This window comes from Centroberyx gerrardi, chromosome 20 (assembly GCF_048128805.1).
Source record: "Centroberyx gerrardi isolate f3 chromosome 20, fCenGer3.hap1.cur.20231027, whole genome shotgun sequence".
NCBI classification, from domain to species: Eukaryota; Metazoa; Chordata; class Actinopteri; order Beryciformes; family Berycidae; genus Centroberyx; species Centroberyx gerrardi.
Window position 1 is genome coordinate 14511665 of NC_136016.1, and position 16033 is coordinate 14527697.

Consider the following 16033-nt stretch of genomic DNA (forward strand, 5'->3'; position numbering starts at 1 on the left):
CTGAACTAGAAAGGTGGAGGCTGGGGTGGTGGAGACAAAGCTTTGCCAGCAGCAGCAGCGGTGAGTGAGGCAGCAGTGGTGTAGTGAGGATCAGTGTAGAAGGGAGTCATATTTAAATGGACCGCCTTGATGTGAGAATGGCTGTGATTGGTGTATGACTGATTGGAAGCACTGATTCGATCAGCGGGCTGTCAGCTGATTACAGCTGGGGCGTATGACTTCCGTGTCCTGCATGAACTAACGCGATGCTTCATATTTTGGAAATTCATTTTGTAGTGAGGTGCTGCATGAGGCAAAAACATTATGAATGAAAAACAACTTCAGAGTTTTTTCATGGCTCTCGTTAAGGCTCATTTTTAGTTAAAAACCACAATTTCCAGGTATTTCCAACTATTATTTTGAAAACTGTGTTCAATAAATGAACAGAGTAGCTCTGCTCTGCCACAAATGACATAAGTGTTAATAACAATGAAAGCTTACATAAGGATTTAGTTTTCAAGAGTGATACCAAGCAGCTGTTATGAGCCTGTTGTTCAGGTGTTATGAAAGCACCGGCTGCAAAACAGACCTACAGGAATCCTCACCTCCAGAGAGCATCATAAAACCTTTGCAGTTTTTATATAAGCTACAATTCATGGCCTATCCCTAGTTGACAAAGCAAGATGGGCAGGCTACTAGTGTGAACTTGGCTAAGCATGGTTTGATCTCACCGTACTTTGCAATTTTCTCACCCTGGCCCCCTGAGCATGCACACACACAGCTCAGATGCCTCAGTCTGACAACTTCCTCATGGGAAGACAAATCTAGCAAAGTGATTTTGTGAGAATATTGTCTGACAGATGCTGGGATTTAGAAACCTCAGCTGTTGTTCCCAGTGTTGGTAGAGGTTAAGGCCCCACTCTCTGGACCCTCATGTGCCCGTTGGCTTAGGATCAAAGCCTTCCTACTCTCTCAATAGTGAAAATACTGCAAGATTTGGATAGCACACTACATAAATTACAATTCATTTTCATAGCCACTATACAATAGTGGCGATTTTGCACTTTGACCACACCTTAAGTTCCTACTAAGCACCATGTCTCCCTGACATGGTGACAGCAGAGAGATCGTTTGATTTAGAATCAAGGCAATGCAACCTTGGAAACCAGAAAAAGGTCTTAAGCTTTACAATATTTGTGAATTTAATTTTAAAAAAATCCAAGTTTGAATTTGCGAGTGGAGTGTCTAATTTTTACAATTCTAAAGTGACAAGAACAGATGAATGTTAGAATATATTAATGTTACTCTCCCAGACACACACAAAAAAAAAATAGGCAAACCGTTAAATATTTAAAACACATTTATTGACATATTTTTTCACTATAAAATTAAAAGGTAAAATATACAAAGTATTTACATTGAGAAATACAATAACTGCACCATTTCAAAGCAGCACTTACAGCATACTGGCAGTAAGTAGTGGGAAAAATAGAGGTAGCCAAGGCAGCCGCAGCAAAAGGTCCATTTAATTCAGTGCCAACATACAACAGTCCTCAATCAAACAGATCTAACCACAGTAATGCTGCGTGTATAACTTCAGATTATCATTATACAAGTAGCTTTTGGTATTGTTAGTCATTTCAACTCCCGCCCAATATGGAAAAGAGCAGAACCTTTCAATGAAATTGGTTATGACGAGCAGTTACTTAACCTTCATGTTCACTTGATTGATCACAACCCTTGCTCTGTATAGAAATGCTAATGTTAAAAGCTCACTGGTCTTGGTCGTAAACAATTTCAGCACGAGCAACAAAATGAGTCTAGTTTTGTCAATCAACATGACAATCTTTATGAGTCCCATAGTAATACAATTAAATACTGGAGTATTGAGGATTACCGTTTGCTTTTCTTACCACTGACTAGGAGCACAAGCAATTTTATGGTTAGCTGTAAACATGCTTAACCAATTCACTGTCGAGGTTAAGTTAAGATTTAAGATTAGCTTTGGCTTCCATGAGCCACGCGCTGAAACACTTCTCCATAGCCCTCCTACTACCCCAGCTGCCATTATTGACTGTAGGGATGATCTTGAGAGGCTGGAGCCACTGGACAAATCGCTTCATCTCCAGAAAGCTGCTGTGTTCGCTGTATGGGATTCCTGTCAAGAAAATAGAATGGGTTTTATGGTTGATGACTTAAGTTGCACCCCCCCACAAAAAAAAAACTCTGGCACTTGAAACAGATCTTAAGCTTAAGTTGCATTTGTCACCCTACTTGTATAATGCAAAAGCAACCATGCCAAAATGCATTAACTATCAGGTTTTTGTGTCTTACAGTAGGACAATTCAGCAGCATCATATGGCCTTGAACCTGGGCCTTCCAGGTGAGAAATGGTCTCCCTACACCACCATGCTGACTATGCATGACCACCAAAAAGGTCAGGGTCGCACTGGGATTCTACGAAGTCTGGATGCAATCCAGTCGCAATATGCATAAAGGGATAAGAAAAATAAATTTAAAAATGTAGGTAGAACAAAGATTGCAGACAGATTTAAAACAAATACAGCCATGGGACACAAATAAGACATTTTTATGCAAAGTGTGGACTAGAGATATAGATTTGATCACCATTTAAAAAAAAACCAAAACATTGAAATGACAAGCTCAACTGTAGCCACAGAGGATTAAATGTATGCACAAACTCTTGGTATTAAAAAGTGCAGACCGATTTTGAATTTACCAAAAAAAAAAAAGAAGTTACAGTTGGTGCTCGTATTGTACCACCAACATCTCACAGACCAACAAGATGCTGGGTATATCAATGCATGTCACACCAATTAAAAGATACATACAACAGGATCACACTCAAGAATGAGAAATGTTTGCATTTACAAATAAGCATGCATGCACATGTACGTGTAAGAGCACAAAATATCCTGTTGAGTTTAAATCAATTTAGGAAGTCTGTCTTTTCTTCACAATTTGAAAAGTGAAAATCTTTTGCCATCAATAACTTTTTATATCCAGTCTATAAAGAGAAAGAGTGAAGCATCTGTCAGACAGCAGGTCAATTGTACTTTTAATTAATATTGTAAGTGAACTGAAAATTAACTGACCCCAAACTCTAAAATGTAGTTATCGTAGGCAAATGTAGGTCTTCATTTAACAACATCTTAAGGGGTCAGATAGGAACAGAGCTAAACCAAAGCCAAGGCTACGCTTCACTTTATGATAATCCTGAAGACAAGCCGATGTTGTGCTGCGCTCCCCATCATCCTCACAGGGCCAAAATCAAGTCTAGGTTGTTATGATCTCAATTTTTGATTCATGAGAAGTCCCTGAGGGAGAGGAGCCAGGAGCGGTTCAGAATTGGACCAGGGGGATTCTTCACACTACTCAATTATACATCCATCTCAGCTCAATAGCTTAGGCGATCATTTCCCTAATTTCCCCATTAAGATCCATCAAGTCCAATGAAGACAGAAGAGATTTGGTTGGAGGTAAGAACCTGTCAAGGAGCCAGATGTCTGCTGCATATCCAAAAATATGGAAAAGGCAGTAAGATATGCCATGAGGCAAAGCCTTACAAGACAGACTAGATGCCAATCAAAGTGGTCCACAGGCTCAGACTGTTCCTCTAACAGGACAAGGAGGCTTGTAGATGGAGCAGTGAGATTATCAAATGACTCTCTTAACACTTCTTTTGGTTCAGGGGGTGAGGAGAAGACGACACCTTGGGACGACTGTTGCAGAAAACTGCTACCTCCTGTTTGGCCTCATTCCACCCCCTCCCCAGGTTTGATGGGGTCTGCTGGCTGAAACTGTGTCTAGTCAAGTGTAGCGTCATCAGTCATCCCACACGCAGAGAACAATATTAGTAGCAATAGCAGCATATGGCTGGAAAGAGAAAGGAAAAGGGAGACAAACACAAGGCAGAGAGAGAGTGCAAATCGGCATGCACCAGAGCAACGCACAAAATGCTGAGGAGGAAATTATGTGTGTGTGTTAGTCAAAGCCTCTAGCTGGTGATTGTATATTACAGGCCAGATGGCTAGTGCTGTTGATGTTCAGCAAATGTGAACAAGGGAGGACAGGAGGAAAAACAGTCTAAAAATCGATAATGGCAAATCAAGTCATGGCCTACTTAATTACTGGGGCTCAACACTAGACCACTGTCCAGCAGTGCTGTCAGTGACTGAAGATATGACTAATGGCAGAAGAGCTGTGGGGCAGACAGCGGGGATGAAATTCATCTATAAGAGTTCACACACCAGATAAAGCCATATGTTGAGGGCGAGGCATGCAGCGTGAAGTGCTGCTGCCTGTGTCGGTCCATAGATGCCTGTTCTTCCTGGATAAGAGCCCTGGACGCTCAAGATGCCACAATGACATGACCCATAGAAGGCATCAAGCGGACTTATAGTCCTACATTGCATAAGCCCAACCACACATACAGCTCAGTAGATGCACCACAATAGACCTGCATGGGCATGCAGCAGAAATATTGGCCTAAATATTGGTCTGTAACATAATATCGCAGCGATAAGCCCATTTTCCTATCCACCTCTGGCAGTCCTGTAGTCATTTCTGTTGATGGGAGCACAAAAGGATATTGGTACACAGTGTTTCCCCTGAGAATCAATGGTCAGGGTGGACTATCATGTGTCGATTTTTATCAGTATTGCCCTCAGTGGAGTCATATGGTCTAAACGGCGTTTCAAGGGTGTTTCCACCCTGCCACTTCTGGGTAAAACAAAGGTATATTATCCCCAAGCTCATATCTCACTCAGTAATATGTCATGATGCCTGTGGCCTGGTGATTGAGCAAATCTACAAATGGCACCTTTGTTGACTAAAAGAAGGAAGAGGTCAATTTTAGTTAAAATGCGTTTAACTGCGGTCACATCATGTTCAACATACCCTTTCTATATACATTTCCTGTTAGTCATGCTCTATTCACTGTAGGTTGGCAAACTACAAATCAGATAAACATCTACAATGAGGGATGGCAGTAAAAATCTGACATGCCACCGTTGACTGTAACGGCAGAAGGAGCAGCAGTACAAGTAAAGATGTAAACCTTTTGCTGTATTGCCACCAAGTTTCCTAACCAGATGTTGAGCCTGTCAAAATTCAGCTCTTTTAACTACAAAAACAAGCCTGTGTGTTTTTAGAGTTCTCAGACACAGGCTCAGCAGAATGCGCTGCCCTCCCCCATACCAGTTTACTGGTTTGGCGCCTTGGTTCAACCAGGCCCACATGTATACAGTGTGTAAGAGATTAAGAGAGTGGAAGCCAAATGCAGATAGCACTCTTAGGTAGTCAATGCCAGTCGCCCCTCTAATCCTGGCAGATTTGCACTAGCATGCTGACATAGCAGTCATTACCTCATATGGTACGGATATGCTACCTGTGTTCTTCCATTACAAGTCCGCCAAGTTTTGGGAGCTTCATATCAACAGAAAAATCAGACTCATATGACAACACAAACACACTCTACAAGAAAGCAGTAGACTGATCTTGAGGAGGCTCCAGTCCTTCAGTGTGTGCAACAGACTGAATCTTCTACCAATCCGTAGTGGCCACTGTGCTGTTCTTTGCTTTTGTGTGCTGGGGTGGCAACATCAAGGTAGGGGATGAAGAAAGGCTAAAGAAACTGGTTTAGAAAAACAAAAACAAAAAAAAAAGGCTGAACTGAATCTCCATCTTGACAATGCCTCCCACCGATGCCACTACCATGCCGACTGCCATCAGGCTACAGGCTTCCAGCCACAATAGCTCTTCTCAGCCAAGTAGGGAGGCTGCTGAAGCCTGGGTGCCTGCCCCGTCTCCATCAACTGCTCTGGACTACTCTGCACAACAGCCTGCTTCTGTGTTCTCCGTTCATATCTTTATATGAACTGGTATATACACTTCTGATCACATTTATTTAATATGATACCTTAATCTGTAAATTTGATCATGTGAATAAGTCACAGTGCACACTTGTAATAACACTTAGTTTCTGCAAATATGCCCGCTCCAACTGCAATGTATTCAGCCTATGCCTACAACATTCTCTTAATTCTTTACCCTCTATTACCATCAAGCTGAATAGAATTTGAATGGTGCCATGGTTCGTTGGTTTGTTCTTGCTCTTCTTTCTCTCCCTCCTCCATCCTCTCTTGCCAAAAGAGGGAGCCGTAGGCTAAATAGTACAGCGTGGGAAACATTCACGTTTTTGGCAGGGGAATTGCCACTCTTGTAGAGGAGCCCAAGCAGTGTGTAGCGAGAGAACATTTAAGATTATTATTTACAATTATGTAATAAGGTCCTGCTTTTGGTATAGTTTACCTGCAAAACTGAAAAGAACAAAAATAAAAAAACTTTTAGGGCATTAATGGCCTTAACCCTGCGCAAAGCCTTCAAATACTGCAGAATGGCAGTGAAAAAGCCCTGATTCATATGCCACAGAAGGTATGACTGAGGAAAAAGGACATTATTGTTGGCCATTTCTCTCCCATCATTCATTCTCATCTTTTCAAGCCTAACCAGATTACTCATGAATGCGCTCACAAAGAAACAAAAAAGGTATAAACAGAACAAACCATGTTCTTTATTCCTTCTGATGAATAACTAGCTCTAGTGTACAGACAACCAAAGAAAGATGAGTCCATACCATAGATGGAGATGTTGCCACTGGTCTGAGGCTGGATGTCTTCCACTGATTCCACCTGCTGGCTGAAGGTCCAGCCTGTGGGCTTGAAGGCCACCAGCTGCTCATACTGTCCTGAGAACCTGCTCAGGTGAGCCTGCAGTTTCTGAAGACCAGATGAGGGTGAGAGGGGGAATGGCATGAGGATTTCATGCTCAAACATTCAAATGGAGCCATATTGTACTTTTCTGACATTTCTGACATTGAGGGCTGAAATATTTCTAAAATGTCATCATGAACGCAACAAATTCAATATATGTAGATCTTCTGAAAAAGGTCTATCATCATAGAATTAGTTATTTAAATCAGACCCCCAAAAAAGCAGCTAGACACTTAAACCTCTCTTCCAAAATGTAAAATCCACCATATAAACTAAATCAAAAGATCTGGTTCCTTTGTGTTTTGACTATCCAACTTCAGACATTATGCTCCAAGAAAATTTGTAATTTCGATTAATGTCTTTACAAACATTTCTAGCTATCCAGTTTCCAGAGCTGCAAAAACTGGATAGCTGGTTTGCTTGATTAATAATTGATTTGATGATTTAATGAATATACTGCATTTCAGGGTGTCTCTTCATGATAAAACTGCTCAAGTACTTTTTTGTCTAAAGGTCTCAATTACAAAACCTTAAAACTGCAATTTTTCCCCCCAGTCAGCTTTTCTGTGACTAATAATGCATCTCGCTTGTCTCCATTTCAGGGAGACGCTGTGCTTGGTCATCATAATTAGCATTTCCTAATTATTTGAACTTCTGTCCTTGATACTTGCATATGCATAGACCATAAGCAGAATAGGATATGGCTGTTTATGCATACACCATGAGCAGAATAGGATATGGCTGTTTATGCACATCAAAAATAAACTGTCCAATCAAACAATCATTCCATCTGAGGTTAAATGATCTTGGTTAAACAAGATACGTTTAACACAAGAGCAAGCAGACGGGTTGAAAAGTAGGTCACTGTATAGGCCAATTTGCACAAATGCTGTATGTGCTTGGACAAAAAAAAAAAATCTCTCAGAAACCCCTTACCCCTTCATATAGCTAAAAGTTCTGTTATAGGAACTGGTTAAACTTATCATCTCTCATAGTATTGAGTTTGACATTATTTGTTTGACATAACAAAAGTTTTGACTCGTCTCTGATGTGCTTACATTCTCATATTTGTGTACATAATAGTACTTTTTTCATTCTGACAAATAAAATACTCCTTGGGGGCCCAGAGACTTAGAATAATAAATGCGCCTTTCAGACCTGTTGATGGGAAATGGGAGTGCTGCACCTACGTTGAAGTTGAGCTGCATCATGGGCAGCACATGGACCTGGGCTGCTTTCCAGTCGGTGGTTATAAGTCGTTTGATTCGCTCCGACTCCAGGCAGCACATGGTGTTGTATTTGTCCCGTGAGAGGCACACTTTGGACCCCAGGACCTCTGCCAATGCTACAGATGAAGCAGACCGGGGCAGATTAAGAACAGAGTGGGGAGTTCAACAGCCTTTTCATTTTAAGACCCAAACTGCAGTGGGGCGACCCACTGGCAGTTTATTACACTGAACAAAATTTAATTCCCTGATAAATGATGAAATTCTACTATCATGAATGTATGTGATGGAGTTTGGAGACGTTTGTAAACATTATGAAGTATTTTCCACTTACAAATCAAGCTGTCCAAGAATCTTTGATTATCTCTATAATTCATAAAACCAAATGGGGCTTTGAAGAACTCCAAGCCCACAATCTACACTGAAATAACCTACTTTGTTAGCGCTGCTGAACACGATCTCTGCTGAAAACATTATGTACTGTAAAGGCTACAGGAGTGTGAGGAAAAAACAATTGTTATAACAAACTGTTGAACAATGGCCCTTTTTAAAAGAATAAAATTGAATCTGGACATATTGTATTGGGTTCATTGTCCCAGACAATACATGCTGTCAAAGCACAAATACCCATGAGCAATAACAAGAGCAACAGCGGCTGTGGTGACCAAATTGCTTCATCTAGTCAATCAAATTAGCTGCCGTTTTTCCACTCCAATTTCATGCAGAGCTTGTTGAAGCACAGGTGATTTCAGAACGCAAGCCGTTCACCCTCTGTGTGGAGTGCTTTCCTACATCGAAGTGGAGCAGACTATTATTCATGTGGATCATTAGAGAACTGTATGCGTCAAACTGAGGACACGACATGCACTGAGTGGCTCTTCTCTCAAAGCAGACTAATCCGCAAATTCTCTGCACTGCTCCTATTTCAATACAAGATGTAATCTTAGAAGATTCCCTTCCAACAGCAGCAAAGGTCAGATAGTGATATAAGGTTACAAAACAATCCACTCATCTCACTATTGCGTACAGACAAAGACACACATTCAACTTATCTCCTACAGTCCGTCTTGGGTGGCAACAATCAACACATTACAATGTTACAATTACGGCAGTATTAGTTACCAATCAAAAAATAAATGTTTACTTTTATTATCACCCTGCCTAAATATCAGATTGAAGTTGAATTATCCAAAAACGACAGACCCACCCTCATCCAACAAATTCATTTTCATTATAATTTGTCATTGTCATCTCAGTTGACATGGGTACGCACTGAAGTAGCCAAGATGAGAAAAAGTTCAACTTTCTCTGGGTGCAAGTATCCCCACTACTTCTATCTTGTCGAGCAAAAGGATGACGAGAACATGACATCTATGCCATTTGGTTTCCCTGATCATACAGAATCAGACTGGTGAGGCAATTGAGATGCCCTAATTTCAATTTTTGAGGTGTAACAAATTACTGCTCTCAGGGAGTAATATTACTTTTGAGTAACAAGCCTAACTGCACGCTAAATACAACTGTGCACTTCTTTCGCATGGGAAATCAGGTGATGGTGTTTTCCCTAATTTTGTTGCACTGGCAGTTGGGAGATACTCTAACATAAAAGTTCCAATTCTATGATGATATGCTTTCACTGATCTGCAGAGTCAAATGTGTACTTCCATCAAACAACCTTCAGTTTAGACAACAGTAGGATGACAAGACAATTATGATTATGTAATAATTTATGTTTGTGAACCTGGACTAGGACTTCATGCTGTGCCTTGTAGTGGCAGAGAGGCACCGTCAGTGCTGAGCTAGGGCAAAAGATGTGGCTATGAGTGAACTCTTCTCACCTAAAAATACCTTCTCTTTCCCCACAGAGTAGGAGCCACACACCACGAGGGTACGTGGGTTGAGCGTCACCAGTTCGAAGGCTGTGTTGGCTGCAAAGCTGATGGCCTCTTGCTGACTGGGGAAAGTGTACTCAGGGCTGCAGTAGCTAGAGGGACGAGAGAGCCAGATTTAGAAAGGCAGATTTGTGTGAATACATGTCAGGACACCTGCATGAAGCATGAGTGTGCATGAGTGTGTTCAGGACCATGTTTGAGCGGAGTAGATTAAGGACATCAGTGAGTGAAAGGAGTGTTACTGAAAACAAAACAAAGTGTATACAGTTTACCCTCACTGGAATTTAAATGCAGATTGGGGGAGCTTCTTATGGCTATACCTGTGTGTAAATTGAAGTTGGCCAAGTTGACCAAGAACTGTCTTATTAACAATAAAGGGGAGAGGGTCACATGCACATACCCAGGAGCAGCCGAGTACAACCCACAGTCTTCTGCTTTTGGCCATTCAGCAGCTGCACTGGAGCAGCCCCATCATACCATATGTGTATGAGAAAGGAACATTCAGTGTATGTGAGAGAGGACAGACAGGTACTGACGTGGTGTCCAGGTAGAGCGTCTGCACCCTGCAGCTGAGCAACTCGGGGTAGGTCTCCATTGAGGGATCAGCTCTGAAATCTCCTGTATGGAGGACCGTCTGTCCATCGGGCAGGAAGAACAGCAGCATGGCCGCTCCTGGACAGCTACGACATAGCAGACAGCCAACAGAAACAGGAGGTGGTGTTGGAAGAGAGAACAGAAAGAAAGGTCACTAGAAAAACTTCAGCTGAAGTCGCTGTTGATCTAGGGCAGGAATTTTCACCAATACACAGGATCTGAATGAACTACGAGGTGCATGAATTGAGTATAGTTGCTTTTGGTAGGAAACAATGTGCTGATGTGTTAGCCTATTGAAGCCAAAATAAAAACATGGTAAACAGACCAGGTCTTGCCGTTTTTGGGATTTTGGGAGCGTCACTGTCCCATGTTTTTCACGTTTTTTCCTCAAACAAACAAAAAACTAAGAAAATGTTTGTGGCCGAGGTCTAGCGTTGAGTGCTGACATTCTTGTCCTAGAATTAAAAAGGCATCCCAAATAGGCGACTCACTGGTTGGCTTCCAGCAGGATGACCCTGACTCCCTCCACGGTGACCTGGGTGTTCATGGGCAGGATGTGGACATACTGCTCTGCCACCTTCAGTTTGCTCTTCACCAGGTTCCCTGTAATCTGAGAAAGGCAGCTGTCAGTCAACTCATCTCTAAGGTTAACTTACATTGATTCAGCAGCAGCTTCTAAAGCTAGAAAAACCCAAGGGCGTAAGAAAGTGATTTTGTTGACTCAAACAAAATAGGCCTGATAGAGTAAACACAGTATAATTACTCCATATCTGTCATGATATTCAAATAAGTAACCCCATAAGACATTTTTAAGCTGCAGCCAAAAGGAGCAACATCGGGAGCAAGCCCCAGGCCCCAGAACCAATATTTACTCCTAACAAAATATTCTGTGATTCACTGAGAATGATTCTGACCTTAAAACGTTTCTGGGCTACGACCCACCTAGTGCCCAAGCTGATATTCTGTGACCCACCAAATAAACAAAACCCCATTGGAGACCCCATAACTCTGTTTTTAGCCCTGACCCACAGAGAGCATTCACTCCACTGCTGGCAAGTCGTGACCCATTTGATAAGAGAACTTGCATCAAAATCAGGCTTTCTTTCAACAATGTATTTTATTCTGGACACTGGGTAATAGGCTCATACCATGATTTATTATTCAGATAAGCTATTTACAAACACCTTCTTATTTACTCATGATCCCTGATATCCCTGTATAGATCAACAGAGTATTTACAATACATTATGTGAAAACTGAACTAATGACCAATTGGCACTCTAAAAGTTATATGGCCAATTTTAACCTGAAGGAGGCTATATATTAGCTGGAATTTAAGGATTCAATTTTTTTTTTTTTTTGCTTTTATTTATTTATACTTTGCCTGCCAAGTTTCTCAATTTGTTCAGTTCACCGTTTAATTCAAGCACCTTGAGAGATTGTGAGGTTGTAAGATTTTTCCCCCTTGTAAATAGACAGTGAGAACAAACTGATAGTTATAAGGACAAAGACCAACTGAAACCCAGAGAAACTACATTTCCTAAATATGTTTGAGTGACTCACCCCCCCTCTCAGTCATGTACACAAAAGGTCTTAGAAATTCAATCAACTCCAACATGGACAGCCACAGGCAAATTGGCATTCATAGCTGCAAATGGCAGGCGAATTTCATTACTCTGGGTCAATGCAGTGTAGTGAGATAAATGAATGAGGCATTTCTTCTATGCATTCTGTGGAAAAGGAGAGCAGACAGGATGCTTTATTTTTTTTTTAAAAAGGTGCAACTAACAGGACTTCTGAAGAATAACATTTTTGCCTTTTAAAGAAGCACCTTCAAAGATGTGCAAATCTTCTCCATATTATTAGGCAACTTCCAAGTCCTGAAAAGTCTTTGGAGGAACACTGCTTTTTTATTAAGTGGAGACACATCTGCATTGGGGTGACCTTCCTTACTTTACTACTGTGTGTATGAAGAAAGTTTTTCTGGGATACAGTTGCAACAGAGAACTCATAACTGAAATTTGGGGCAGAAGACTAGCATTCATAAGGGTTTCCTAACAAAAACTGTACTGTCCACTTAAGATAGATGAGGCATTTCTCTGGGTAGAATCGTTTCATGGCACAATATAAGATGAAAGTAACTCAACTGAGGGTTTGGCTTGCTGGTGACACTTCTATACTTATATATCCTGCTGCAATTCCATAGATTCTATTCTCAATCAATTTCACAAACAAGCTGATGGAACAAATTAACCCCACATAGTCTGTAGAGTAATTAACAAGATTGCACATATGCTTAATATAACAAAAATCCAACACACAAGCCCAACATCACCACAGCCATTGAAACTCCATATCAGTCACGAAGCCAACAGGAACAAGAAAACTAAATATGAACAGCAAGCCCTACTGGCATGAGGGACAAACTAGTGCACTTTTGATGCAATAGAAATCATACTGGAAGACATTCATATTTTAGAATAGCCGGGACATGAGACTTACTGTGTTACAGTAGATGGGCAATGTAGAGTTCTTCCTCAACCCTCCGTAGTGGTCCGAATGGAAATGGGTTAGGAAGTAGGCAGAGATGCCCTCGATCTCTCCGTAATGAAAAGCGTCTATAGCAAACTTGGTACCTGAACAAAATGTTGACAATGAAATATATTTTAGTTTAAAGAAGAGTCTTTAGGATAAAACAAAAATGGGTAATATTTATAATAAATATCAAATTCAGTCAGTTGGGATGCTGACTACCATAGGTTTCCATTACATACTGACCTGGAATCTTCTTGTAGAACGGACAGCGTGGTTGTTGTTGTTCTTCTCCATCCCTTCTCCCTCTGTTCCACCTACTTCTTCTCCATTGTCTGGACCCCCCTCTCCCTCCTTCCCCCTGAGCACTCACTACATCACGTTCATTTACGGTCCCTGTGTTATTTGAGGTATCTGTGGTTCTGTCAGCCTTGCTTTTCCTCTGCCTGTCTCCCCTCTCTCTTCTCCGTCGCACATTCTCACCAGATGTTGGGCCACAGGTGGAGTTGAGTTCACTTGGTCCACTTGCAGCCTCTTCCACCTTCTCTTTGAGGGGCTTGAGCCCAAAAAACACTCCAATGTCCAGCTGCTTGAGACAGGAGGCTTGACCTGCCTTGCTCTGGCCCTTACGAGGTGCCATGGATTGTGATGTTTGGATGATGGAGGTTTGAGGAGAAGGCACTTGATGAGGAAGTTTAGGGGGTTCCTCTGATTGAGCAGTGCCGTCATTCAAGTCTTTGTAGTGTAAGTTATTTGAACGAAAAAGGGTTTCTCGCAGGCGTTCTAAAACAATACTCTGTGGGGATTGAATGCTAGTCTTACAAGGACTGATGGCATTGGTAGATTTCCCATGCGCTTCTTTTTCACTTGGGGAATTGGCTGTGTTTGCAGCAGCTGCACAGGCAGCACGTTGATTACTGGGTGCTAATGAGGTAACTGACTCCAGCTGGGTGCTGGAGAAAGCTGAAGTATGTTCTTTCACTAGCACATTACTGGTTTCAAGTTGATCAATAAAGTCACTGAAGAGCTCATCTTCACTTGAGAAACTGTCACTGAACAGTATCATCGAGTCTTCGTCCTCGTTTTCAAATGCGTTTGAAAAAAGGGCTTTTCTAGGTTCCCCATCTTTGACCTCAGTCTCTGCAGGGAACTCAGAGAGAGGGGAATAGGATATTGTGTCGTCACTGTAAGGAGAAAGTTCAGTTTTGACAAAACCTCCTTTACAGGCTTGGCCTCCGCTGTCTGCCTTTAGAGGAGTTGATGTCAGCTCTGTTTTACTTTCTTGGGAAGCACTGGTAGACTTTTGGCCTTTAGCATAGGGCGACCAGCCTTTCTTTTTCTTGAAATCCTCAGGGCCAGGTGAGCGCAGTAACAGAAGGCCATTTGTACGTTTAGTGGGAGGTGTTCCACTGTGATTGGACAGAGCAGAGAGACTGACAGCACTGTCCTGTGAACTCTCTAAAACGGAGCTGTCCACCTCACTGTTCTTTAGTCCTGGGAGACAACTGAGGCTGGTCTCCCCGCTGGTCTCTGCCTGCTGGGACAGACTGAGGAGGATTGTGTTGCTGGTTGCCCGACTGTGGGCCAGTAGTGTGTGGTTGTATCTCTTGTAGTGGTTTGGAATGGTGGAGGAGCACCGGAGACCATCAGGACATTCTGCATCAGCAGATGATAAAACATGTTCAGTATTTGGACTCATCAGAGAAGGATGCATAAAATTTATTATTCAAGTGTGTCTGAATGCAAAATCAGAGAGTGCAGTTTGACATAGTTTATACAGATATTCAAGAACTTTGAGGCACTTTTTTCCAGTACTACTTGATTATTTTAAAGGGCACCATACAGCACACACAATTTCATACCATGCATTTTTAATATGTAAAGCAGTGGAGCTTTTGCACACTACACAGTGACAGGTGCATAGTAGACCATAGGCTGACAAATAAAGAAAGAAAAGGCTATCTCAGCTAATCTGATGGTCTAAGTACTGAAATGTTCCTAAAGATGCTCTAACAGCAAAGTTCAGAGTCTCTCAGTACAGAGTGTGCAGGAGCTTTATCTTTCTTTATTTGGTATCTAGTGTATAAATCGTCAGTCAGTTTTAAGAAGATGAAGGATGGAAATGCATGCATCTATATACCTTTGCTTTTGTCCCTGGGGGTGTCGAGACATTCAGCTACATGCCATCTTTGAGACTGAACCATCAACCTGGAGAATGGCATCTGACAGACAGGACAAAAGTCCTCACTGGATGGCCCCTCTGCTGCATTGCCAGTTTTGAATGTCTCATTAGAAGAAGATGGCTGTGAGGGAAGAGTCTGTGCATCTAAACTACCATGCTCTCCTTTATTGACATTGCTGAAATCTCCTATTTCAGCTGCCTTGCTGGCTCTCACATTCCTGACAGGTGGCTTGGCTGGAGATGAGGTGTCTCTCTTGGCACTTTTTTTCAAAGTGCATCTTTTCTTAGCCACAGATCCTTTGGAAGACTGTGATCCCTGTCTCTTCTTTTTCTTCTCAAGAGGCTTATATTCCCAAATGTCATTTTCAGAGTCGTCCTTCTGTGACATTTGGAGAAGAAGATGGTATGCTACCCAGTGACCTCAAAAGTCTTGTTACAAAAGAGCAATGTCTTATGTTTGATAACATTCCGTGGTTGGCGACGATACTAACGTTACAGTAGATTGACGGCTACAAATACAGTTTTAGCGCTATTTTTATGTTAACGTCGCCGCAAAAAATATTTTTCAAAAGTATCACAATATGTAATTTTCCTCAATAGAAAGGTCCAGCTAAAAGATGTTAGCACACACTTACCGCCACAGTGTATCAATGAATATGGTAAAGGCAAGTAATGAAATAGAACAACACTTTCCAAACATTTTGCAACATGAAGTTGCTTAATCGTTGCATGGAAAACAAAGAAGCTTATAAAATATTTTTTACACATAATTTATTCAATTCAACGTAACTAAAAAGTCTGTAACTAAAAAGACGCAACATGTGGTAAATAATA

At 41.6% G+C, this 16033-nt stretch overlaps 1 protein-coding gene across 1 annotated transcript; it reads right to left on the reverse strand.

Annotated features, from left to right (window-relative positions):
* Positions 1-1379: 1379 nt before the first annotated feature.
* dclre1a (DNA cross-link repair 1A (PSO2 homolog, S. cerevisiae)) lies at positions 1380-15815 on the reverse strand. Its single transcript, XM_071920339.2, has 9 exons — positions 15158-15815; positions 13264-14673; positions 12988-13121; positions 10977-11095; positions 10428-10571; positions 9838-9983; positions 7964-8118; positions 6638-6779; positions 1380-2137 (listed from the first exon to the last, which is right to left on the reverse strand). Exons 1-9 carry the CDS (start codon positions 15585-15587, stop codon positions 1965-1967), a joined length of 2853 nt encoding a protein of 950 aa, XP_071776440.2. The 5' UTR covers positions 15588-15815; the 3' UTR covers positions 1380-1964.
* Between the last annotated feature and the right edge of the window lie 218 nt (positions 15816-16033).